Source organism: Myotis davidii, unplaced genomic scaffold (genome assembly GCF_000327345.1).
Source record: "Myotis davidii unplaced genomic scaffold, ASM32734v1 scaffold214, whole genome shotgun sequence".
Taxonomy (NCBI): domain Eukaryota; kingdom Metazoa; phylum Chordata; class Mammalia; order Chiroptera; family Vespertilionidae; genus Myotis; species Myotis davidii.
In genome coordinates this window covers 1615783-1628276 of record NW_006285782.1, presented here as the reverse complement: position 1 = coordinate 1628276, position 12494 = coordinate 1615783, and the positions used below count along the sequence as shown (strand labels likewise).

The 12494-nt window shown below is 51.9% G+C and overlaps 2 protein-coding genes across 3 annotated transcripts in view; one reads left to right on the top strand and one right to left on the bottom strand.

Moving 5' to 3' along the window:
• The window catches only part of LOC102773202 (chromosome unknown open reading frame, human C7orf49), a 4122-nt gene extending 839 nt beyond the window's left edge, over positions 1–3283 (top strand). The window contains exons 2-4 of the mRNA XM_006756694.2: positions 123–401; positions 1474–1549; positions 2872–3283. Coding sequence (XP_006756757.1) covers positions 262–401; positions 1474–1549; positions 2872–3120 — 465 coding nt within the window. The 5' untranslated portion in view covers positions 123–261 and the 3' untranslated portion in view covers positions 3121–3283. The remainder of the gene's footprint in view (positions 1–122; positions 402–1473; positions 1550–2871) is intronic.
• The window catches only part of TMEM140 (transmembrane protein 140), a 25625-nt gene extending 19314 nt beyond the window's left edge, over positions 1–6311 (bottom strand). Inside the window, exons 1-2 of one of the 2 annotated variants that reach the window (XR_001512698.1) lie at positions 5111–6311; positions 3987–4741 (exon numbers count right to left, since the gene is read on the bottom strand). Coding sequence is in view for 1 of the 2 variants with exons in the window: in XM_006756695.2 (XP_006756758.1) it covers positions 4153–4707 (555 nt within the window). In the remaining variant the exon portion in view is untranslated. Of the gene's footprint in view, positions 1–3379; positions 4742–5110 lie in introns of those variants that run through there. The other variant, XM_006756695.2, reaches the window with a different exon arrangement.
• Between the last annotated feature and the right edge of the window lie 6183 nt (positions 6312–12494).

Here is a 12494-nt window from a genome sequence, read left to right as displayed (position 1 = left end):
CAGCAGCCTGCCTACCACACCTCCCTGGCTGCCGCCCTGTGAGCGGCCTGAGTCGCGGGCCCTGCTCACCATCCGGGCCGCCTGTGAGCATATTAGAATTCACTGGGCTTTGTTCTTTGTAGGAATCAAAGCTGGGCTCCCATTCGAGGACCAACAGGCCTGCAGTTAATTCCTGGTGTGATGAGGAGGTGGGGTTTGCTGTCCTGGATCAGAAAAGCGAGTCCCTAAGGGAGGGCCCTGGCTGCATCAGCGAGGAGAGGGATGGCGGCCTTACATCCCGGCGATAAGAAGAGGGTCCTTCCCTCCTGGATGACAGCCCCGGGGCCTGAGAAGAGCATCTGGGCGGTGCAGACCCCGAAGAGGAGGAGGACGAGGACAGCCCCGGCGCCGGCGGCAGCCAGGTGGGACACCTTGGAGCCAGGCCCATCGCAGTGTCTGCAGATGGTGAGGTGGGCGGGGTTTCAGTCTGTCTCCAGCTCTTCAGAGGTGCAAGGGCTGCATGCAGGAGGCTGAGCGAGCTGTGTCCGCCCAGGCAGACGCCCCTGCCTCTTGGTGAATCTGCAACTCCCAGGTAGTGGCCCCCCTTCTCGGGTCGCAGGCATCAGCCAAGCTGTCCAACACCAGGTGGCTAAAACGCCCTTCTCTTCATTTGCAACAATTAGTGTGACCATCAGGTGGGCAAGATGAGAGGGCCAGGTCATCAGCCTTCCTGTGGGCAGACCTCCTGGGACAGGAGCAGCCAGCCCCTGTGCCAGCCTGGATCAGAGGCTGTGGGTGAACCAGTGGGATGATGCCAACTGTGGGGTCTCGAGGCCGCCAGGGAGGAGAGGTCCCTGAACTCTCCTGACGGGGTCCCGGGTGCTCAGTGCTGCCCCTCTGCCCTTCCTTTTATAAGGTTTCTTACCCGGCCAGCCCCCCTCTCTGACTGGCACAGCCTTTCCGTACTGTGTTCACGAGTTCAGTTAGGTGTCAGGTGGGTCTTGGCCTGGTGGTCCGTGTGATCAGCTGACAGGTATGTGTGTGTCTGTTCGGCTCTCAGGAGTAGCCATCAAGCCTTATTTGTAAATCCCTGGGGGCGTTGGCAGAGTTGGGAAGCCCCCACTATTGCCTCCAAGACCCCCCTCTGCCAGTCACTGGTCCCAAGAATGAGGAAGCTGGTGCTTTCATCCCCGGCGGAAGGCCCAGGGATGCAGCTCTCCTTCCTCCTTGGGAGACTGGGGCAGGGGACCTCAAACTACGGCCCGCGATCCGCATGCAAATACAAATATTGTATTTGTACCCATTTTGGTTTTTTTGCTTCAAAATAAGATATGTGCAGCGTGCATAGGAATTTGTTCATAGTTTTTTTTAAAACTATAGTCCGGCCCTCCAACGGTCTGAGGGACAGTGAACTGGCCCCCTGTTTAAAAAGTTTGAGGACCCCTGGTCTGGGGAGCCGTCTGCCCCATCTGTAGCATCGTGCCTTTCTTTCAGACTCCCCGCAGTGAAGACGGTGTACTGCATGAGTGAAGCCGAACTTGTCGATGTTGCTCTGGGGGTCCTGATCGAGGTAAAGTCAGCTGTGTCTTTTTAAAAATATATGTTTTTACTTCAGAGAGAGGAGGGAAGAGGGAGAGATAGAAACATTGATGAAAAACATTATTCGGCTGCCTCCTATACACCCCCTGCTGGGAACTGAGCCTGCAACCCGGCATGTCCCCTGACCGGGAATCAAACCAGCCACCTTTCAAGTGCATGGGATGAAACTCAACCAGCTGAGCCACAACAGTTGGCGGTTCTTCCTCTTTTAACCACAAACTCTTTACCGACTGAAACAGCCGTGGGGAGCCCTCTTGCGTGTCCGCCCTCCTTCCACTTGCCCCTTGTCTCATGAATCTCTCAGGCCGCGCTCCCCCGCTGTGAGCTGTGCTCCAGCCACGCGTTTGGGGCTGGATGCCTGGGAAGGGGTGGCTGGGCATGGCGAGCAGCCCTGTGTGGGTGACTGTGTGGGGTGAAGCAAAGGGAACAGGAAGTCTTGACCTGCTAGTTTTCTCAGGTGGGCAAGTTGACTCCTGGCCTCTGCACCTGGCAGAACAGCACTGAGGCCTCCTGTCTTCCTGAAGCTAATAATCATACCACCCTAGAGCTTGGTGGTTCTGTATGATAGACCAGGCATTTTAATTTTTTTGTTAATCCTCACTCGAGGATATTTCCCCCCCTTGATTTTAGAGAGAGTGGAAGAGGGGGAGAGACAGAGAGAGAAACATCAATGTGAGAGAGATACAGTGATTGGTTGCTTCTTCCATATGCCCTGACCAGGGCCAGAATCGAGCCTGCAACCTCAGTACATGCCCTTGACTGGACTCAAATCCGAGACCCTTCAGGCTATGGGCCAATGGTCTGACCATTGAGCAACCGGCTAGGGCTGACCAGGTATTTTTATATATCACTATCTCATTTAATCTCTGCAATAATCTGGTGATATTTCAGATACTGTTATTCCCATTTCACAGATGAAGAAATTGAGAGGCAGGGACTTTCCCTAAGTTGCACAGCCTGTGAGTGACCGAGTGTAGGCCCACACTCGTTTTGTATCCCGTGCTCCTTCCATTGTCACCTGCCTTCCCAGACAAGGTTTTTCGATGTATTTATTTTCTACTTGGGTGTTCCTCAGGCCTCTGCCCACTTCTCTCCGCGTTGGTCTTGGTTTCTCCCAGAGCTCCGAGAGGGGGAGGGTGGGCAGCAGTGGGCTGGAGGAGGTGCAGCGGCCACTGATTTGGGAGCGGTGCCCGACCCGGTCCGTGCTGGCTTCCCAGTTGCTTCTGGACATGGTCTCCACCACTGACAGGTTAGGGAAATAAATTTACTGTTTCGTCTGGTCTTTCTTCACAGAACCGACAACAGGAAAAGGCCTCGGAGCAGCGGCCCCTGGCAGGCCCTGCTGAGCCAGAGCTGTCCCCCAGCTGCTTGGAGGGGCCGGCTTCTCCCGAGAGAAGTGAGGGTGAGGACAGTGGGGAGGCCGCCCTCCCCCCAGGCCTGGGGCGGCCGCAGGGGTCTGCAGGCTGGGAGCCTGCCTGCAGCAGCAGCCCTGAAGAAGATGAGGACGCGTTCAAGTACGTCAGGGAGATATTCTTCAGCTAAGGGACCGGTTCCCAGGACGCTACGGCCGGAACAGCTACCGGACCCTAGGCTTTGGCGCTGCCTGGGGACTGCGCCCAGCTCCATGCCGTTGGGTGGCGCCAGAAGCCCTGACACTCGGCCTTGGGAAGTGAGGGATCCGAATGAACTGCCATCAGAATTCCTCTCTGCATTGTCCACCCTGGACAGGGGTCTGCAGTCCCCATGTCTGTGTATTCAGTGACCAGGCTCCAGGGAAAATGAGGTCACAGTGTCAGACTTATTGGCACCAAGGTATCAATTTAATAACTTTCAAACAGAAAAAAGTATGGCTGCTAAATACACCAGAATTGTCCAGTTTAGGCAGCACCCTCTCTGCGAGAGGAGGAAGCCGAATTTACAGTTTCCCTCACAGGCAGCCAGGCAATCCCTGAGCCGCCGCCCTGTTAGCCCTGAAGATATTTTGCCTGCAGTGCTCTGTCTGGGAGCTTAGTGCTCCCAGGGTACCTTTGGTCCAAGCCTTCTACCCATCAGAGAGGCCTCCTCTCCTGAGCTGCCCCCTTCCACTTGGCGGCCTTGGCCTTGATCCCCGGCCACTCTGAAAGTGCGAGTGGGACGGGCTCCCAAAGTGGACACTAAGGACAAGAGGTCAGGGCCGAGTCCACATTGCCTCTGTAGTCAGGGTGGCTTTTGGCAGGCAGAGTGAGGCAACCATTGTTATACAGTTTTTCAATATACAGTGCTGAAAAGTACAATTCCCCCTGCACAAGTGGTGCTTGTATCCTTTCTAGGTTTAGCTTGAGCAGTGAAGGGACGCAGCGTTTGTGGAACCATTCAGTCCTGTTCACCCTCCCTGCCCCCTCAGGATTCGGCATGCTGTGCTCCCGTACTCCCAGGGCCCAGTCACCCTCACAGCCCCGGCCTCCTTTATGCCGGGTGCCCCTTCCTCAGTGGGGCCCATCTGCTCAAGCTTGAAATCAGTATTAGCTATGAAGCAGGGTGGCTGCGAAAACAGCCCACGAGGCCTCTGGCGCCTGTCTGAGCCTCTGGACAGGGCTAGCAGCTCTCCAGCTTGCTCTTGTCGTCTGCCCTTTGGGGGAACATGACTGTGGCCATCAGCAAGAGGACGAGCAAGGCCTGGGCAGCGGCCAGAGCTAGGAATCCAGGCCCCAGGAGGGAGGGCGTGACCCACTTCCAGGTGTAGGTGAGGAAGAGGCCCAGGCCCCCGGCCAGCAGCATGGAGGCCATGGCCAGGAAGCACACGGCCAGATGCCACTCGCCCTCGCTCCTGTTGCAGCGGGCCAGGAGCAGCGGCAGGGGGACAAAGAGGGTGAGCACCAGGGCCCCGTACACGCCGAGCCGGGCCAGGGCCAGGGCGCCCTGAGGCAGCCCCAGGGCCTCCAGCTCAGGGAACTGCTGGCACTGCAGGCGGCCCGCGCTCTCGTTCCACAGGCAGAAGTTGTAGAAGCCGATTCTCAGGTTGGGCAGGTTGATGAGGTCACCCGCCTTCCAGAGGAGCGCGTAGAACAGCAGGAAAACGGCCAGGACCACGAGGACCATGATGCCCAGGAACAGCAGCTGGTCGCCCCGCCTGGCTCTGGGGAGGCTCATCTCTTGTTCTCGGTAGGGCCACCCTCCTGGGAACCTGAGGGAAGTCACGTCAGTGAGTGTCCAGCTCTCCCCTCTCCCTCCCAGTTTCTTCACAAGCTCATGCTCTCCCTTCTGGAATTCCATAGAAACCTGCGGCAAACTCCCACCCTCTCCCCCCACTGCCTCCAAGGAGTGTGAGGTGACTGGTCGCCAGGACAGGCTCTCCAGCAGCTCTGAGTGCCTCAGACGTCAGCGTGCACCACAAGCCCCTGAAGACACTGAGGTTTCTCAGACCCCTTGCCTGGGGCAAGGGCAAGGCTGTTATTGGGGCTTGAAGGGAGAGGCAGAAGCTGAAGGTCCTGGCGACCCCTAGGACCAGAAGGGAGCTGTAAGGATGACCATCACTGGGCCGCAAGCCAGTTACCTCAGAACTGGGGTTGGGGCAGGCGCTGGTGTTCTCGCAGCTCTGCTGCTCCTGGCTGAGCGGGTGAGGACCACCAGAGTCCCTGCCTGCTCCGGGAACACGTTCCTGGTGATGAAATCACATCATTTTAGAACAACTACAGTATTTTTTTTTCCTGACAATACTAATATACATTGATTTTTTTTGAAACTTTGAAAAATATTTAAAAGGAAAATGTATAAAAACAACCTTTTTCCCATCACATACGGTAAAACCACTTTTAACCAACCAATATTCAGTATTTGTAAATAATCATACCATTAAGCACAATGCTTTTCTTACTGAATATTAGACACATTTTTCAAAGCTGTTTAATATTCTTCAAAAACAGTCAATGGCTGGATGGTAGGTCACATCACAGATTTACCCATTACACTATTATTGGACAAATAGTTTTCATTTTTCACCATTATAATCGATAGTCAAAGTAAGTGCTAACTATATAACAGTGCAATTATTGTGTCAAGGGGAGAATCCTTTTTAGTGATTTTATTGCATATTGCCAAACTAACTTAAAAAACTTGCCTAACCCTCCCCACCATTTTTGAAAAAATTCTTTTAAATCAGTAGAACTTTTCCCAATCGGCATCTGAAATAGTCTGCCCTCAGTATATAATTGTTCCAATACGGGACAAAACAGCCCTTCACACAGTGAAGTGCCCAGGAACCAGTGCTGGAAGCCAGACGAGACAGGATGCTGAAGCTAGAATCCTGTCGGTCCCCCAGCCAGGAGAGCCAGGTGGCATTCAGCAGTGAAGTGATTGGTGGCCTGGGGAGAGGCCCCAAGACACAGGCCTGGAGATGAGCTTCTGAAGGGACCCTCAGGGAGTAGTCCCTCTGCCAGAGTGGCCTGGAGGGTCCTGCCCACACCCCACATCTCTGCAAGAGCCGAAGGAGCAAATGGAAAAGAACAGTCTGAAGGGACAGGATGTGGGACAGGCAGAGGGAGAGGCGGCGTCTTAGTCTCTATGGCCGCTGTAACAGAAATGCCATAGAAACTTATTCCTTACAGTTCTGGAGCTGGATGTCCCAGCACAGGTGCCGGCAGACTCCACGTCTGGTGCAGCCCACTTCCTGGTTCAGCGATGACACAGAGGTGTCCTCGTGGTGAAGGGCAAGGGAGCTAGCTTTCTGGGGCCTTTTTATAACAATCGAGTTCCTGAGGGCTCCACCCTCATGACCTAATCATCTCCCTAAGGCTCCACCCAATATCACGATGGAGATCAGGTTTCAACATATGGGGGCGGGGAGGGGGCGGGCACAAACATTCAGTCTGGCAGGTGACTCCAATCAAAGGACCTGAGTGAATGCAAATAAATGAGAATAAAGATTTATCAGCGACTCCCAGGCTGAGACCCAGGGATGTTGCCTGGGGGTGAGGCAGGTGCCTGTTAGGACGGGAACCTAAACCTAATCACACAGGGAAGGCTCAACTCCATGGTGCCACCACCTGACCACGGTCTTCTGCCCATGGCATCTGCGAGCTGGGGGTGAGGGCCAGCTCAGCGGAGCCCGGGGAGCTGCCCCTGCAGCCACTGATCCTCCGTCTCTGGAGGCCTGAATTGGTGAAACGGAGAAGCTGGAGGCCCCGTTTGAAGGTGGTTGGGAGAGTCCTGCAGCTATGGCGCCTGCTACAGATTTATCAAGAATGAAAATGGTGCCTTTAGTCCACACTTTATCAGATTGAGATAATAGGAGTTTTAGCCAGTTAGGGCCCATCGGGGAGAAATTCCCAGCGGGACATATTTTGCATATTTCACACATGCTTGCATAAGCCTCTGTCTGCATGTTTAGTGACGGTAGGCATTTCATGGTGGAAAGTAGATTTCTCGGCCTGGAACCCCGACTTCTGTCATTGTGCTGCAGGAAATAAGGTTTGACTTGCCTCCCTTGTCCAGAAACCAACAGGCTGGGACTTGCCTTTGTATAAATGCTCCTCCTTATTTCTCCTCTATCGAGCCTGTTATGTTTGGGTTCCAACGAAGTCACCATTAAACGTCTTGAAAACACGGCTCCCTCGAGAGATCATGGGACTTCTCAGCCGCCTTCCAGCAGCTCCTCCAGCCCTTTGTTTCTGACTTCCTGTTTTTCTGCTTCTGACCTTTTGGAGTTTTCAATAGAGTGAAACAAAATAAAGGAGCTAAGAAGCCCCAGAGCGTTTGGAGAAGGTGCAGGGTCTCTGGTTTCCTTCATTCTTCTCGCCTCTCCCTGTGTGAGGAGTTGAGTCCCAGCTCGGCGGCCTGGGTCTCCACCGTCAGGCCTCATTTAGAACTTGAACTTGGAATTCTCTAGTGAGGCCCTGCTCCCGTGGGTCTTCCGGTCTTGCTTTGCTTAATCCAGCGTCTCTCAGACTGTCCTCGTTCCCGTCTGCCCAACTCCTAAAGTTCCGCCCTGTTTTCTGTTCCTCTAAACCAGTGGTTCTCAACCTTCCTAATGCCACGACCCTTTAATACAGTTCCTCATGTTGTGGTGACCCCCAATTTCATTGTTACAAATTGAACATAATTAAGGCATAGTGATTAATCACAAAAACAATATGCAATTATATATGTGTTTTCTGATGGTCTTAGTCGACCCCTGTGAAAGGGTCGTTTGACCCCCAAAGGGGTCGCGACCCACAGGTTGAGAACCACTTCTCTAAACTCTACAAATTCCCCCAGCTTCCCGGGACTCCCCTCACCACTGAGCCAGCCCAGAGCTAGAATGTCTGCTGTGATCTCTCCCAGGGACGACTTTCCTCTGTCTTCCATGTTCTCGCCAGCGTGGTGCTGACACACAGGAGGAACTCACTCTGTCCTTTCACGTACATATCTTTTTTTTTTTAAATATATTTTGTTGATTTTTTACAGAGAGGAAGGGAGAGAGGTAGAGAGTTAGAAACATCGATGAGAGAGATACATCAATCAGCTGCCTCCTGCACATCTACTGGGGATGTGCTTGCAACCCAGGTACATGCCCTTGACCGGAATCGAACCTGGGACTTTTCAGTCTGCAGGCCGACGCTCTATCCATTGAGCCAAACCGGTTTCGGCCACATACATATCTTAACATGCGTCTATTTTAACACATTTCGTACCACTTAGGAGTTTTCTTGTGTTTCGCGTGCCATCTGTTAAGGACCGCTCACGAGTGTTCTCGTTTTTCACGCCCATGGAAAAAGGAGCGAATCTAGATACTTATGTAAATTTTGTTTGGTCCATCTTCATAGAGGAAAATGTTTTACGCAGTACCATACATTAAAAAAGTACTAGGAACTTTGTTTAATTGTTTTTGTAAATAAAAATTTTATAATTATTGAAAAACAACACCTAAAGTGCATTATGATGATTTAAATAATGTGCAGTTTGCCCAAAAACGTGCGGTCCCTGGTGTATGTCTTAGAGATTTCTCTGTGGTACGCAACGTGTTAACAAGACACTCAACACCGTGCTGGGATAGCCCTACACACTTCCTCTTGGAAATACGGACAGACTTTGGGAGCTCGTGGACAGAGAGGTTGGAGGCTCATCCTGGCTTCCTTTTCTAAACCTTTCACAGTCAACGGACATTTGGTTGGGAAACCCCATGGCACCCTTCTCGGCTGTCCTAGGAGCCTACCCGGTTGTTTGTTTGTTTTGGCTTTTAAGAATCATGTAATCGTAGTTATCACGCTCTCACAACTATGAGCCTTCTAATTCCCTTTAATGATAAGCGGGTACTTCCTTCAGAGGGCAAAGGGGAGGCTGCTGAATCATTGTTGCCATTTTTAGGTGAATTGTTTTCCGTTTTAAATAAAGTACATACTTGCTGATGGTAGATGACTAGAAATGTGGAAGTCTGATCCATAACCTCAGGGCGTAGAAATGACCACTTTTAACAACACATTTCCTTCTGGAACGTTGTTTTGCAGAGTTGAGTTTGCATTAACTACATCTGTTTATGTCTCCCTTTGTAAATATCTCTATAGCATGAATATTTCCTTACATCACTAGAAATGTCCCCTACATGATATTTTGAATGACTGCATAGCAGTTGCAAAGTTTAAAGTTTTTATAGATTTCTTTGTAATATTATAAATAATGTGATGGTGAATATATTTGTGGATCAATTTATCCTTTGTGAACAAAAACTGGACTATGCAATACACCTGACAAGCTTGGGCTGGAGGCACTGGCAGGCCTGACAAGCTCTGTGACCCAAAGTAGCCACACAGGATGGCCTGGTCACAAATTCCTAGCGCGGCAGGTCATGCAGCCGTTCTCTGGAGCATTTGAGATCTTGTTTTCTGGCATATGTAGTCGCTTCGGCTCAAATAACCTGATAAAAATTCCCTACAGATTTGAACACTTCCTCCGTGGACACTTCCACCAGCAGCTGAGAGGATGCCGATTCTCTCATCGCCCCCAGTGCTGGGCATGCTCCGGTCTTCACCTTCGATAACGACCAGTGACAGCATCGTCACCGTTTCTCTTTCATGAGTCAAGCTCCACATTTTCCAAGTGACTTTTGACGACCTTTAGTGTTTCTCTCATGACGTGCTCCCAGTTCCTCTGTGTGTCTTTTTCTTATTATCATTTCGAGTTCTGGTTTTGCTTCTCAGCCCGTATGAGCCCCTTCATAAATAAAGGCTGCTAGCCCTTTGCCGTCGTAATTGTTACAATAAAACACAACCCTGGGCCAGGCCCCTGGGCCGAGACACAGATAGAAACTCCCCATCAGTGTGTTCCGACCTGACCATTGTTACTTGCGAGTCCCAGTTTGGGAAGCAGAAGGCAAAGATTCTCAGCCTATTCAGCTGAGGCAGGTTGTCTGTCGTTTTTTGTTTAAGCTTTTCTGAAATGTTCACGCTGACGGGATGATGACCAAGAGAGACACACACTTCACTCCTATTCTTGGCAGTTTCATATTAAAAGAGTGAGATGTTCATGAGGCTGTGTCTGAGGGAGGATTACAACTCTGGCAGAAATGGCACAAAAACCCATCTGGCTGTCCGTCGCCGAGTAACAGCCCCAGGCTGCCCAGGCCAGGGTGCAGGGCGCCGGCGGGCGGGCGGAGAGCAGCGTGCAGGCCCGGCCCCTGTGAGCAGGAGCTGCCATGGTGGTGCCCGGGGCTGGGAGGAGCACTCGTGGGGCTGGGAGCAGGAAGGCCCCATGGGCGGGAACCCTTGCTGATTTACTTAAGATTCCGCGTGCTGCTTGCTCTCTCCAGTCACAGAATCAAAATGAACTTTACAAATGAGCCATTGTGTCTGCCTTTTCATAGCAGGTTTCTAGGGCCAATGTCTGCCTCCCGAGCATATGCTGTGTCTTTTTCTTACACGCGGCTATTGCATAACTTAATAAACAGCGGTCATGCACTCAGTTATCATTTCTGACTTGTCCCTGCTCTAAAGGCTTTCATGTTACCTTTTCATCTTATGCCAATATTTGAGTTTCCTAGTAAACTCCCTTCTCCTCTACTTTATCTTAGACCAGCAGTTCTCAACCTGTGGGTTGCGGCCCTTTGGGGGTCGAACGACCCTTTCACAGGGGTCGCCTAAGACCATTGGAAAACACATATATAATTACATGTTGTTTTTGTGATTAGTCACTATGCTTTAATTATGTTCAATTTGTAACAATGAAAATACATCCTGCATATCAGATATTTACATTACGATTCATAACAGTAGCCAAATTACAGTTATGAAGTAGCAACAAAAATAATTTTATGGTTGGGTGTCACCACAACATGAGGAACTGTATTAAAGGGTCGCGGCATTAGGAAGGTTGAGAACCACTGTCTTATACAAAAGGAACCCCCACAACCAAAAAAATAATAAGATTCTTCTGTGTGGTTTTTTTTTAAAATTCATTTTTCCTGCCAGAATGGCTGAGGCTATTGAGTAATCAGACTTTAGAGCTTGGTTTATTTAGTTTCCCACCATTTACCTGCCTCCTCACCTGCATGTCTTGGCCACAGATAATGCCCGGGGCAGCCTCACAGCATGCCTACACAGCGACCCAGAGGACCGTGCCCACGAGCAGTGCCAGCTATTGTGTTCCTTACAGCTCAGTGAAGCCTCGCAGTGTGCCCAGCAGAGGACCGCGGGTCCCCATAGAGAATGGCCCCTCCCGTCAGCCTCCCTCTCCACGGGGTGGGGACTGGGCGCCGGCACACCTAGTTCCTCCTCCAGAACAGCACGCTCCACCCGGCAGGCATGTATATGCCTGGACCTTCCTACCAAGGGGGACTCGGCTTACCAAGGGTGCCCTCTGTTCATGGGCAACATGGGCAGGAACGGGACACCTCGTGCTGTTACTGCCATGTCAGCTCTCTGACCTCGTCTCGTCTTCTGACCCCCCAGCCCCCAGCTTCTGCTACAACCCCTGCTTCCGTATTTTCCAAAAATTTGGGCCAAGCTCAGGGCTTTTGTGCTTGCCATTCCCCCTGCCTGGAATGCTCTTCCATTAAATATACTTCCCTCCCTCGCCTCCCTCTGTCAGGTCGTCCTGGTTGGCTTTTTAAACTGCACCAGCCCCTCCGAAGTCACCGCACTCCCCCGCCCCCGCCTGCTCTTCATAGCATAGCACCACCGAACGTTCTAAATGTTGTACTTCCTGTCTTTCCCACCCCAGTAGAACGGGAGCTCTACAAGGACAAGGAATTGTGCCTGCTACTCACGTTTCCGTGTCTATGGTTGGCTGGATATCTCTTGACCTATTATCTGTCATCTGTCAACATTCTGTCTTTTACCCCGGCCCGTGTGATTCCCCGTCTGGGCATATACTTAGATTTTGGGTTCGATGCCCTAGAGGGTGAGTATGGGAGGCAACCAATCAATGTCTCCCACTCTCTCTTCCTCTCTAAACATCCTTGACTGAGGATTAAAAAGGAAGGAAGGAAGGAAGGGAGGAAGGAAGGAAAGGAGGAAGGAAGGGAGGAGGGAAACTGTTTGGTCACCTGAGTCCCAGGAAGGCAGCTGTCACACAGGGACCTGGCGGCTAAGACCTGGACCTTGGGGCCAGATCATCTGGGTTCCCCGTCGCTGTCCTGTCGCTCGCTGGTCCTGTGGCCTTGGGCACATCACCAGCATCCATTCCCCTCCCCTCTCTCAATGCTCCGTGAGACTCAGGTGAGTCCATTTTACCCCTAGAACCACCACACCTGTGGCTGCTCTAACTCCATCGACGAAGCCATGACACCAAGAGAGAAAAGGGAATGGAGGGAAGAGCGAGGGAGAGGCGGAGGCTGGGGGACAGTAACATGAGCCCAGAGAAGCAAAGCTCAGGAGGGAAGTGTTAACAGAAGAAAGCCAAAGGGAGCCTGCCGGGAAGAGGCAGCTGTCACTTCCCTCTCCTCCTCTTCCTCCCCCCTTCCCTCCTCC